The sequence below is a fragment of the Salarias fasciatus genome, chromosome 23 (genome assembly GCF_902148845.1).
Source record: "Salarias fasciatus chromosome 23, fSalaFa1.1, whole genome shotgun sequence".
NCBI lineage: Eukaryota > Metazoa > Chordata > Actinopteri > Blenniiformes > Blenniidae > Salarias > Salarias fasciatus.
In genome coordinates, this window is record NC_043766.1 from 13,329,164 (window position 1) to 13,342,361 (window position 13,198).

Consider the following 13,198-nt stretch of genomic DNA (forward strand, 5'->3'; position numbering starts at 1 on the left):
TTCTAAATGACATCATCATCTAATTTGACCTAGATATGCTAATGAGCATCTATCCAATTTAGTTGATGATGACATTAAGAAAACAATGTATCAGTTTTAAAGCAACATTGTTTTTTTACAGAAAGCACAATAAAATACATCATATTTAGATTAATCATTAAGCATTTAATGTAACATTTAAGCATTTAACTTCACATTCTGCACTTTCATTTAAATTATTACGACACTATAAAATGTATAACAGGACTCACCTTTCAATTCAATTCAACTTTACTTATATAGTGTCAAGTACAACATAGTCATTTCCAATCAAAAACCTAAGATTTCCAGGTGAGCAAGCATAAGCAACTGATAGTTTGGTCTCAGTCAAATAATATATCACATGAAGCCCTCACATGGTTGTTATTAACCACTTTGTTATTATATGGTATATCCACCAATGTCAACATTCTTCTAAAATGAGGTCTACAGTTGGATGCAGTGAGCACAATGCAATAGAACAATTACAGGCCTTTTCAGGCAAGATCCTTGGGGGGTACAACGTCAACAAGGTTCACTGCGATACAAAACAACCAAGACGTGCAAAATGAAAGCAACACAAGAACAAGACGCAATACATGTTAAAAAAAACCCACAAAAACACTTAAAAAGAAGATTAGACATATTTGTGGGAACCATTCTCATAAGATGGAGCTTGTTAATGCTGTGCATTAAAGACGCGAAAGGGTCAGGTTCACTGTTTCCAGTCAATACTTCAAGTTGCCTGCATGCTCACTGAATCATTAATGAACAGGCATCTACACGGTGAAACGCAAAATTAGGGCAATTCCACATAAAGTTTAACCGCTCTGGCTGTGCAGCTGGAACCTGTATGTTAAAATCTGTAACAGGTCAGGAAGGATTTACAGAGCTCAAAGGAAACTTAATAGGTGACATTTAAACTGAATTTCAGGGCCCTGTGTCAGCATTTGCCATTGTGTATCTGTGGGTTGGTGTGTGTATGTGTGTCATCCTGCGCTGCTCCACAGCACCTCACGTTGCTCTCAGATCAACAGATATACCTCTTTCACTAAAGCAACGACAACTACCAGGCACAGTGAAATGTAAGTCGTTTCAAATATATCTAATTATTTCAAAGCAAATATGTTTGTGTTGTAGTGACAGATTACACGAATAGGTTTTGTAAAACAATGAAATACATGATTTGATCGGTTCCAATATGACTAGATAAAATTAGTTGCATTCTCCTAATCTAAATTTAAAGTTAAAAATTCCTATGGTTATCAATCCATATTTAGCAATAATTTTCTCTCCTGAATGTCACACATTTAAGATAGCAACACCTGTTCAGTTAACTTTGTCGCACAGTTTCAAACCTCCAATGATCTGTTGCATTTCTAACCACTCTGCACTAAATACTGTATCAAAGCTTTGGTTAAAAGAAGGAAACTGTATGTTCACCCCACTCACACTGAGGCATTATAGCTCTGACTTACAAAAGCAGCCTTTTCATGGGTAAAATATAAATGGGTGTTTTCATTGTGCCAGGGAAGAGGAAACCAAAAATGGGTTGGTTTCAACACACCCAAGAGGTCCATATGTGAGAGTATTTTATCGCTCGTAACTTTTCCTAAAATTACTGGATGTATTTTTGGTGCTGGACTGCGGCATATCTGCATAATGTGCCAGCCACAGTCATGAGACATTGACTAGAATGAAAAAGCTGGAAAATAATTTTTACATACAAGAAAGTGTTCATTTAATCACTGTTTAATGTTTGGATAGTTTCACAGCAATCTGAGCATGAAACTAAGAACTCGCTCAAGATAAAGATGCAAAAATGTAATTAATATCAATTCAAGAGAAAAAGGTGTGACTTCCTTAATTTTTCTTGTAGGTGAGGAATTTAAAAATCTCAAGAAAAATGAAACCCTCTTTTGATCCAGAGGTCCGTTTTTATTGAGAATAAATGACACAAACTGAGTCATAACAGAGAAACACATGTGGGCTGTTTATCTGAACAACAATTGTTTCCACTGACACAAGAAAATATGGCTGGGGACATTTGGGCCGCTGATCTGATAAGCAGATCAGCTTCTGCTTCAAATCCACCCACAATAAAAAAAAAAAACAAAAAAAAAAAAAAAACATAAATCATCCTGCAAACAAACAAAAAGAAAATTTGAGGGAAAATGATTACACATATGGACATTCAATGGCACTCAATCTGTTGTTTGATTTGTACTCAGTCTGTCGATGTATACAGTGAGGAATGCTTTGTGTTACATAACTAAGAACTCACTTCCTGATAGCGCAACAGAAATAATCATGACCTCAAAGCTCTGAAATCCAAATAGTCTTCCAGAACAGTCTTAGTCCAGAGTATACAGCAAAATGTACAGCAAACAGTTAACGCTAGAGAGATAAGCAAATCACGTAGCTGACAAAAAGGGGATGTCCATGTGGGAAAAAAATTTGATAAAATAAAATATTTCCCATGAATATTATTCATGTAATCATAATTCTGGCATTAATATTAGATATCCACAATGTTCTCACTGCAACACTGAAAAGCAAACATGATTTAATGGGTGTGTGATTTTCCTTTCATGTCTGTCATTTTAAATGGTAAGTTTGATATAATTGTCAATATTGATATTAATGAAATTTAGAGATGATGAAACTATGCGTGACTGACTGACTGACTTCGTTGAACGGTGCTTCCAGAGTAGTGGAGTCGAGGCAGGACATAGTTTTGATCTCATCTCATCAGAAAGAGAAAATCCAAATCTAAATTTACTGCTGTTTCAATTCTAGACTGTTCCCAAACTACATCACTTTTGTTTTTTTAATCTCCTGGTGAAGAACCATTATTCATTTTAATAGGAGAAGTGCTCAATTTACAAACCAGTAACTAATAAATTGTACTTTATTTATCAAACAGATATTTCGTTGCAAGGCTAACCCTAACCATCTGCTGTGGGACTATGTGTAAGGAATGCAAAGAAGAGGAGGGCTGTGAGAGGAAACATGTTACTTTCAGGTTCACTGATCACAGTTTGTACCTGATTCTGCATCTCAAACACTGTAAGACAATAACGATAAACTTGAAATATTCATAAAGGGTTAGTTAGTTAAAATTAGTTAAGCTTGATATACAACTGTGCCATTTCTGCTTGACTGTTTTGTGGCATAATAGAATTGTGAATGTGGAAAGTTTTTTTGTTTTTTTTTTTCAGATTTTGACACTTTATAAAATACTCCACCTCTGTGGAAACAAGTCCTCCGGCCTTCAGCCTCCTCCTCACATGTACTCCTCTACATATTGAAAGCAGAGTGACTTACAGGACATTTCTATTATCTCTCACTGTGTTTATATTCCAGACAAAGTGATGCCTGTCAGCAGTACAGCCGCATAGTTGAACATAAACTGCAGTTTGGCACTGGGTCAGAAACTGTAGCATGCACCACCTCGCCTGTATTCAGTCGGTTTTTATGATGTGTGAGTTAACAAAACAAAACAAACAAACATATAAAAAAAATCTATAGAAAAACACAAACCGAAGTTTCACCTGAATTCAGCAGTTGCTGGATGTCTTATTTCTTAAATTTTTTTAATAACCTGATGATCCGATTAGTTTCTCTTTCTTCTTCGGCAGTTATGTCGTTTATCAAGGCAGGTTTGTGGTTTTGTCACGGAATCCACAATCTTAGTTCATTTATGTAAGGTTAGAAAAGTAAGTCATTAATATACTTTCAAACATTTCTGAAATGATTTCTGAAATGATTTCATCTACCTTTTTGGCTCACAGTTTATTTGGCATTTTAATCTTTCAACAACAACAAAAAATGTACAGGTATTTTTATGATTTCAACCAAATTAGATGTTCAAACAAATTTTCAGATTTTATGACTGCCCACAAGTTATTTTTGTGTTTTTTTACATGTTTTTATACATTTCGCTCACGCACACACCCGCAACACACACATCAGAATCCATAGTCTATTAGGCTTGTCATCACGCTGAGAACGGAAACCAAAACACACATTCGAAAACTCACATGAGCACAAAGAGAACATGCAAAAATTTACTCACAGTGCTGCTCATCTGCAAACAAACATGTCCTTACTTGCTGTGAGGGGACAGTGCTAGAAACTAAACTATGACAGATATCCCCTTCTTTCAATGCAAGATGATTTGCAAATGTGCACTCAGAGGATCACATTCACTCATCAAGTTGAAGGCAGAGCTCCTCATCATGGCTGCAGCGCTTGAAACTGATTCACAATGGCAGCAGACAGAAAGATCTACGCACCTAAATATGTAGCAAACTTGGGTGTCTATGCAATCAAAATGATAATCAGCAGAAGTTTCACTGAATGTCCCAGTTTGGCTGAGTTTGGTTTATTTCATTTGTGAAAATACAAAGGAAAAGTTCCTTAAAACCTAATTGAAAGGTTTTGAATAATATTATGAAACTGCCAACCAAATATTTAGGTTTCAACTCTGAGATGTTGTAAGTCAAAACTACATGTTGGGTCTATGAACAGGCAGCGCAGACATTGAATTGTGCTCTTAAAATGTCACTGTTGGCTCTCATGGTTTATGTACCCTGAAGAAAGAGCTGAGGTACAGATTATGGGGCATTCCTGTGCACTCGCCTCACTGCCAGTGTCGAGACGATATGTCCGTGCTGAAGGGTCGAAGCATCTTTGTTGTGGTGAGTCAGGGGTCTGGATCAGTGGGGTACCCTCTTCATGTGGCTTCTGCTCGGCTGTCCACTGTGGATGTGGCCAGTGACTCGGGTATGTAGCCAGGAAGCTGTGGTTTCACTAAGGAAACCATGACGGGCTTTATAAAAGACAGTTCAGGAGTGTTCAGGTATGTTTGAAGGGGCTGTTACTTGGTATTATTTCTGCTTGTACAAAGAGCAGAAATTCACGCACACAGTGAAGTTAAACCTAAAAAAAATTAAAGTCACTGTCAGCATTTAAAAAACAGTAAATTTCTCAAAACTTAGAAATGTTGATTTCATTTCATTTACTGGGTCTCACTTACATATAACTGCTACAAATGACTTAAGTTCTGTACCTGGTTGATTTGCGCTTCTTGTTTTTTTTTGTGTCATAAACTCAGAAGTCTTCCTGATGGTACTTCCATTCTCTGCCAGCCTTTCTTTTGTTTTACCTTCTAACTGCTGAAATCAAAGCCAGGTTGATTATTTAAGATGCTTTCTTCTTCTCATATAATATTACATTCAGACTCAACATTTTTTCTCATGTAAAAACTTAACGGACAAGGACGACACCCAGAAATCTTAAGACTCAACAAATTCTAAATACAACTAGTCGAGACAGAATTAATTACAGAAATACTAGAAAATAATACATGTGAATTTCAATTGATAAAACTAGACCCAAACAGTGACACAGTGTACAGCTCGGTATCTAATGTGACGTTAACTTATACACCCAAAGTTGTTTAAATTTTTCCACTGGAGAAACATGAGCAAACTTCAGTTTCGAAGTGGTGGGAATGACTGAACAGCACCTGCTCAACGGCACTGCAGCACGCTGAAGGAAAGAGGCTGTGAGGGCGGACTGCAGCTTCCTGTTGTGGTTTGTCATCACTTAGTTAATCTGCAAGTTTCATGCACTTTCAAAGTGTGGGTGTCTCATGCTAAATATCACATCCAGGCATACGGCTGCTTTCAGAACGTCTGTGTGGAGCTGACAGTCATGATGAAAGCTGTTCTGTATGTCTGCTCTCTATCACACTGCTGAGAAAATTTTAAAAAAGGTGAGCGTCTCTAGAAATGTAGTGTTTTGGTGGATTTCTGTTCAGTTTAACGCGTTTCCTTCATCATATAACACAATATACAGAAGGTGCTAAGTTTATCTTTTGAAGGTTGATAGGTTCAAAGGTCACAGCATTAATTTACGTTGTTGGCCTCACAAACCAACGGAACCACCGTAACCTTGAAATCTGGCATCTTTCTGTCTTTGCTTCCTCTACTTTTCCTGTAGTGCTGACATCCAGGACTTCAAGACCGACTCTCCCAAGCATCAGCATGTCGACCGACCCCGCGGCTGAACTGCCTTTCTTTTATGGAAGCATCAGTCGCTCCGAAGCCGAGCAGCATCTCAAGCTGGCCGGGATGGCTGACGGCCTCTTCCTCCTGCGACAGTGTCTCCGCAGTCTGGGAGGCTATGTGTTGTCTATAGTGTGGAACCTGGAGTTTCACCATTACTCCATAGAGAAGCAGCTCAATGGGACGTACTGCATCGCTGGAGGGAAGAACCACTGTGGGCCTGCAGAGCTCTGTGAGTTTTACAGCAAGGACTCCGATGGGCTGGTGTGCACCCTCAAGAAACCCTGCCTTCGTTCTGCAGACACAAAGATCAAACCCGGAGTGTTTGACAACCTCCGAGAAAAGATGTTGAAAGAATATGTGAAGCAGACTTGGAACCTGGAGGTAGTCTTTTTTTTTTTTTCTTTTTTAATGTATTTCAGTCATCAGTGCGGCTTATGTATTTATCTATGGACAATAACCCCAAACTATTGAAGAATATCAACTAATCCATTTTTAGCAACTTTTTTCTATATTTTGATTTGTTGAACATTTCAGATTTAATGTCCATACTTTTTACTTAAAAAGAATGTTGTTCTTCTTATTCAAAAGAATGTTGTTCTTGTAGATTTGCGAGATTCAGCATTCCTCTTTCGTTAAGATAAATGCTGAGTAGATCACGTACGGCTGTAGCTCTCCTGCTCAACTGTTAGAGACTGCATTGCCACACTGAGCTGCTTCTCGGCTTAATTTTTAATTGGAAAACCACCAGAAAAGTTATTTAAGACTTTGCAGGTTTTCTACTCCTCAGCTATAATTTATGTTTTGCTGCCATCTTAGAACACATGCTCATCTGCACCTACCCACTGTGCACAGGGCCAAACAAATGCTTCCAGGAGAGGAGCCAAGTTAATCTATGAACATAGTAACACTCCTTATTCTGCTCCTGCTCTCTATGAAGTAGCTGTGAACACCTAAATCCCAATATAATGTTACCTTCTGAGGAAAATGTTCTTAAAGCCTACATTCTTCTCGTGGAAACAAATGAAGGAGAACTGTTCCTACTCCCAGAGAAAATTGGAGAGATACAAAAACAGATCATGGAAGTTGCACCCTTACATTTGAGGAACACGTCTGTGGTTTTCCATAAACCTGACGAACTTTTACTCAGTTTGAGTTCTGACCCCCTCCATTGCCTTTCAGACATGTGTCTTGTGACTGATGCACTCCTCTCGACAGCTAAACTAGCTCTCGATGTGGGTTTCTGTGTCAGAGTCCTTTCTTTTGGTTCACCTCCAAGTGCACAATACTACATTGAATTAGTCACACCTTACGCAAGCAAAGTCCCTGGTCCAACAGCAGCAGCACTTTCAGATACCCTTTGGAACTGACAGGGATACACGGTGCACCCTCATGATCGGCTCCAGATAATTTTCAATCAATGTAAAACTGAAACTTTATTCACACTGCTTAACAGTAGCTTGGTAATAAATTTAGTTTACACTTATCAAGCATCCCGAGTTTCCACTACATCGCAGTAGAGAGAAATTTTAGTTCATATTTCACAAGAAAATGAAGCTGAGGCTGTTAAAAATGGTAGGAGTTACCAAAACTAACTTTATTGAATTTGGCTATCTCAGGTTCATGCATCCTATTTAAGTTAAATTAACCTAATGAGTTTAATATTCTTCCACAATTGGGTGGCAACTTGTCATTGAGTAGCGATGACGGATCCTGAAGCCGGGCAAGTTCAGAAACAATGCTTTAGAAGCATTCAACAGATTAGAGACTTAACACTGACTGATACAGGAGATAAAAAGAGTATTTTAATATCAACAATGATCCAAAAAAGAAGGACCTTTCATGCAATGTTACAACCAATAAATTGCAGCTGTATCTGTACCCGGATGTGTTCAGGGAGAGGAAATGGAGCAGGCCATCATCAGTCAAGCTCCTCAGCTGGAAAAGCTGATTGCCACGACCGCCCACGAGAAGATGCCCTGGTACCACGGTAAAATCACCCGCCTGGAGGGTGAGAGGCGGCTTTATTCAGGAGCACAACCTGATGGCAAGTTCCTGTAAGTTGTTCAGGTTGACTTTTTTCTTTTCCTCATACTTGTTTTCTCAACCAGTCTATAAAAAGTAAGCCTCAGATGTTTCAAAGCAAGCTTTGTGGGGCTTTGTAGGGTGAGACAAAGAGAGGATTCTTCCACATTTGCCCTCTCCATGGTGTATGGCAAAACTGTTTACCACTATCAGATCCTTGAAGACAAATCTGGGAAAATCTCCATGCCAGAGGGAACAAAGTTTGACACAATCTGGCAGGTAGGTTTCTCTTCTGTCATGCATCTAATGAGTAACACATATTCAATAGTTTTTGAGGTAAAACTCAAACTGTCGCTTGTTGTCCAGCTGGTCGAGTACCTGAAGATGAAGCCTGATGGACTTGTTACTGTCCTTGGGGAGGCCTGTGTTGACATCAGAGCAACAGAAAGTACTGACCACCTTTATTTTTCACATCAACATAATGTGTTTTCTTGCTGTCTGTGCATTAGTTCAACTTTTCCATTTGTCAAATTTGATGATTCACTGCCTGATCTTACCATCATATGTCTTGTCACATTTCAGAAACGCCCAGTCTTCCTGCAACAGTAAGTATGAAATACATATTGCTCTGCTCCAATCACTTTATTTTTCCCCTCACTGAGATTCATTGAACTCCAACTCTTTCAGAGGAGACCTGGCACAAATAAATACACACCGCCACCTACAGGTAAGTTGTCCTCAGTACAACTACTGCACAATTACACCCCAAATTTACTACTTACATAACATTTAAGTGTTTACATCCTTGTAGGGTGATCCTAAGGTTAGTCTGCAGTTTATTCTCCATATTGTTCTTTTCAACGTTTCACAAATAAAACAGAGCAAAAGCAGCACAATCAGAGGCAAACTGTCCTCAAAGTGTGACTGCCACGCCATGGGTAGTGTCAGACAGCCTCTGGTCTGAACATAAACTTCTAAGAACTTTAGTTTAAGTGATAGAGAATTTTAGAGTTGAAAGACAGTACACGACACTGCAGAAAGAAAAAAAAACAATCTATTAATGAGAATTTTACTTGACTTATCAAATCACCTGATAACAGGCCTACCAACAGATAAGTTATCATTACAAAGAGAAAAGTTACTGAATATGTTTCATCTCCTCATCTTCCAGCTCTGCCCATGGACTGCAGCGGATTCAACCCGTATCATAACCCCAACGACATCAAGAAGTTCAACATCCAGAGGGACCAGCTGCTGATAGACGAGGTGGAGCTCGGCTCTGGAAACTTTGGCTGTGTCAAGAAGGGTGTCTACAAATCAGAGTCGTAAGAACCTTTTCTGGCTTTTTCTGCTGTGTTCATGTCAATGAAGCAACCGCATCCTATATTGGATAATCCTTTTTTTATGGTTATTTCAGGGGCCAAATAGACGTGGCTATCAAAGTGCTGAAAAGTGACAATGAGAAACTGGTGAAGGAAGAGATGATGAGGGAGGCAGAGATCATGCACCAGCTGAGCAACCCTTTCATCGTCCGCATGCTGGGCCTATGCAACGCAGAACACCTCATGCTGGTCATGGAAATGGCTTCTGCAGGACCACTCAACAAATTCCTCTCCACCAATAAGTATGTGTCTTTTAAGAACAGCACTGCACACTTTTTTTTTTCTTTTTTTCATTTTCGGGGGGTGGGGGGGGGGTGTTTTGTAGTCACAACAAGCATAGAATGAAAATGTAATAATTTACAACACAGATGGACAAAGAAAGAAAAACATTAAAGGACACAATAAAAAACATCACAATCATCATAAAATACAATGCTGTGGAAAGCTTTTTTCTACCTGGATTAATACCTAAAATCAACAAGGGCAGCAAACACCAACCATTTTAAGCTTTTTATTACACGAAGATATTTGGAACTTGGAAAAATCCTGAGAATACTAAGTATAGCTATAAATCGGTTTCTATAGGGCAAACTGGTTGGGAAGGGTCAGGTGTAAATTCAAATTAGATCCCATCTCCTGAGAGTGGAAATGAAACAGAACTGATAAGTGTGACGGAGAAGTTATATTACAATTAAAATGTTTTTCACATTTCACAGTCAAGTACAAATTGTTCGCACAGACACCTCGCCCACATCCCACCCACTCCAACCCATTATCAGTGTTTGGAGACACAATACAACAAAACTATTCCACAAGAGTAAAAACGAGTGAGATGGATGAAAAAAAGTTTTTTTTTTTATTTTGTCTCTATAATTTTTATTCGGATTTTAATATTTTGGAATCCGATGCCAAAAAAGATGTTTGTTATTCTCCTGGTTTTTACCATTACAGGGACACTGTAAGTGTGGAGAACATTGTCAACCTGATGCACCAGGTGTCGATGGGAATGAAGTACCTGGAGGAGAAGAACTTTGTGCACCGAGACTTGGCAGCCCGCAATGTTCTCCTGGTCAACCAACAGTTTGCCAAAATAAGTGACTTCGGCCTCTCTAAGGCACTGGGAGCTGACGACAACTACTACAAAGTAACCTTCATAATATAGCTTCTATTTTTTCTTTCTTTCTTTTTCAAAATAGTAGCGCCACACGAGAAAATGACATCAACACTAAATGCACTAAATTCACCAAATAATAACAACGTTTTCTGTTAATCAATTGTTCTGAGCTCACACTTGAACACTGATGCAAACCATTCAGCATTTTCTTTAGGTGACATAGCTCTGTGGGGAACTGCTGCCGGTTCCAGCTTAGATAATGCAAAAGGGAAAGTACAGACTGGCCAGGTCACCAGTTCGTCACACTGCAAACATAGAGAAAAGGACAGCCACTCACCATTACACCACAGTGCGACCCACATCAATACTTGTGAGGCTGAAATGTTTGCCTCCTACATTAAAACCATAACTTTAGCTTGGATATTCAGGGTTATTACCACACTAATTGTAGTTGTAATTTAATTGTAAGACAAAAGCACACACTTGAACACAAAAAACATAAATGCAGCAATAAAATCCAACTGTCATCCATGACAAGAGCGGAGTGAGGGGATATAGGCAGTACTGCAGTACAAATTAAAGGAAAGGAATTTAAGTACGTAGAATGAATAAATCTTTAAATTATTATTTTATTGTGTCTGCAGAGCATCTGTTGTGACTTAAGGGTCTTTTCCACATTTTGATGATGGTGAGACAGTATTATTTCCCACCATACTTAGCATGCAAATTTTAACTTAGGTTTACCCTGAAATAACTTCACTATTGTTGGAATCCCTTTCATTGCACACTGGCTGACAGCTACTAATGACTGGACTTACTATATCTATGTGCTCTAAAATACAAGCTTTACAACTTTGTAGCTGAGTGTTCTGTGGTAAGCTGTATATTTGTTGGCCCTTGTGAATACCAGTGCTGATTTAGTGGAGTCACAGACATGCTGCTAATTGTTCAACATTCTTACATTATACAGGCTCGTACTGCAGGTAAATGGCCACTAAAGTGGTATGCTCCAGAGTCTATAAACTACCACAAATTCTCCAGTAAAAGTGACGTGTGGAGTTATGGTGTCACGATGTGGGAAGCCTTCACCTACGGAGGGAAACCTTACAAGGTAATGTGTTTTTGTGCTGTTTCATAACTTCATTTCAATGGTGACTGTTTTTTTTTTTTTTTTTGCATTTTGTTTATATTCTTATCTAATTTAATGATTTTCTATTTTTAGAAAATGAAAGGTAACGAAGTGATTCACTTCATCAAAAACAACAACCGCCTGGAATGCCCGCCAGCCTGCCCAGAGCGAATGTATAAATTGATGTCAGAGTGCTGGACATATAAGTAAGAAACTTGTTAAATTTTTTCTTCGGTCTTGTGTTACGACGAAAGAAAAAGAGAGCTGCACCTAACTGAAAGGTTGAAAGAGGGCCGGCGTGAGATTAGATTTAGAATGATGAAGACTTACTGACATGAACACGGACAACAAAGGCAGACATGATCACAATCAACATAGCTATATAACTTTTGACACTTATAAAACCATCGCAGTATTACCAGATATATAATAAAGAACTGTTGTTGATCTGACAGACCAGAGTCATTGCATGACAGCCAGTGTTTGTGCTGCAGTTCTCTAATTTGAATTTTTCCAAAAAAATCTAGTTTTGGTGATCTCAGAAAGGCCCAGGGACCCCCGATGACTTTTGGCGTCCACTCAGTCAGGCGTCCACTGCTGTGCAGGATAGTCAGAGATTGCGTCTCACTTGCTGTCTAAGTGCTAAGCCAGTTAACAATGTGACCAGCAGCTGCTGTGAACAGGTCTAAAGCCTTATTACTGCAGCTAAGAGTCAGAAACTGGGACAATGTTTAATTGTTTTCAAGACATAATCGCCTCTTATCCTGTGGCACTGCTTCCTCATGAGACGATTTTTTTTTTTTTTTAAAAAAGGTTGTTTCTGGCCCTTTTACAGGCACGAAGACCGCCCTGATTTCAAGATGGTGGAGGAGTCCATGAGGTCCTACTATTACTCCATTTCCAAGAAGGCCAAGCCTGAGGGAGCCTCAGCGGCTGAGCCTACCAAGTAGACAGAAAAGAGGCACATTTTGTCCCAACACTGCACAAAGCGTCCTTTCAACAAGGCCATTACACAGCCAAAACAAAGAGTGTTTCATGAACAGTGCACACTGAACAGCTTTGATTATAGTACCAATACAGCTAAACAGGACTCAGCAACAATAAAAGTGCATTTGTAAATCAGACATCAGCATGTCCTTTGGAAGGAGGATTTCTGTCTGATAGATGTGGTTTAAATGCTAAGTGTCTTTAATTGATGAACAAACAAACTGATGATATATTCTGGTATTTGGACAGTGGTTTTTAAGCTGATTCACCACTTCTGCTGACATCTAAGAGTTTTGTTGTTGTTGTTGTTGTTTTTCTTTTTAACAAATAAAACACCAACAACCTAATGATTCGGGTGTCAACTTTTTGATGCTGAATGAATTTAGCTCTGTTTAGAATCAAATAGGATAGGATAGATGGCTACTGAGACATCCAATTCAATTCAGTTCAATTTGGCTTTATTTATATA

General features: G+C 38.8%; 1 protein-coding gene across 3 annotated transcripts; it reads left to right on the plus strand.

The window, feature by feature from the left end:
- The first annotated feature begins 982 nt into the window (after positions 1-982).
- On the plus strand, positions 983-13,077 carry zap70 (zeta chain of T cell receptor associated protein kinase 70). Of its 3 annotated transcripts, XM_030083823.1 has the most exons (14): positions 983-1,103; positions 6,028-6,324; positions 6,394-6,476; positions 7,989-8,149; positions 8,258-8,396; positions 8,484-8,565; positions 8,700-8,722; positions 8,805-8,844; positions 9,289-9,442; positions 9,535-9,741; positions 10,451-10,643; positions 11,584-11,724; positions 11,836-11,948; positions 12,578-13,077. In XM_030083823.1, exons 1-14 carry the CDS (start codon positions 1,001-1,003, stop codon positions 12,690-12,692), a joined length of 1,851 nt encoding a protein of 616 aa, XP_029939683.1. In that variant the 5' UTR covers positions 983-1,000; the 3' UTR covers positions 12,693-13,077. The 3 variants fall into 3 exon arrangements, with proteins under 3 accessions (XP_029939683.1, XP_029939682.1, XP_029939684.1); XM_030083822.1 differs by having other exon boundaries at positions 6,028-6,476; XM_030083824.1 differs by lacking the exon at positions 983-1,103 and adding an exon at positions 5,653-5,800 and having other exon boundaries at positions 6,028-6,476.
- The last annotated feature ends 121 nt before the right edge of the window (positions 13,078-13,198 follow it).

Coding starts and splice junctions, on each gene's coding strand:
- zap70 (XM_030083822.1), top strand. CDS start 1,001: ATGTGTGTCATCCTGCGCTGCTCCACAGCACCTCACGTTGCTCTCAGA. Junction 6,477..7,988: donor AGCAGACTTGGAACCTGGAG/GTAGTCTTTTTT, acceptor GGATGTGTTCAG/GGAGAGGAAATGGAGCAGGC. Junction 11,949..12,577: donor TCAGAGTGCTGGACATATAA/GTAAGAAACTTG, acceptor GCCCTTTTACAG/GCACGAAGACCGCCCTGATT.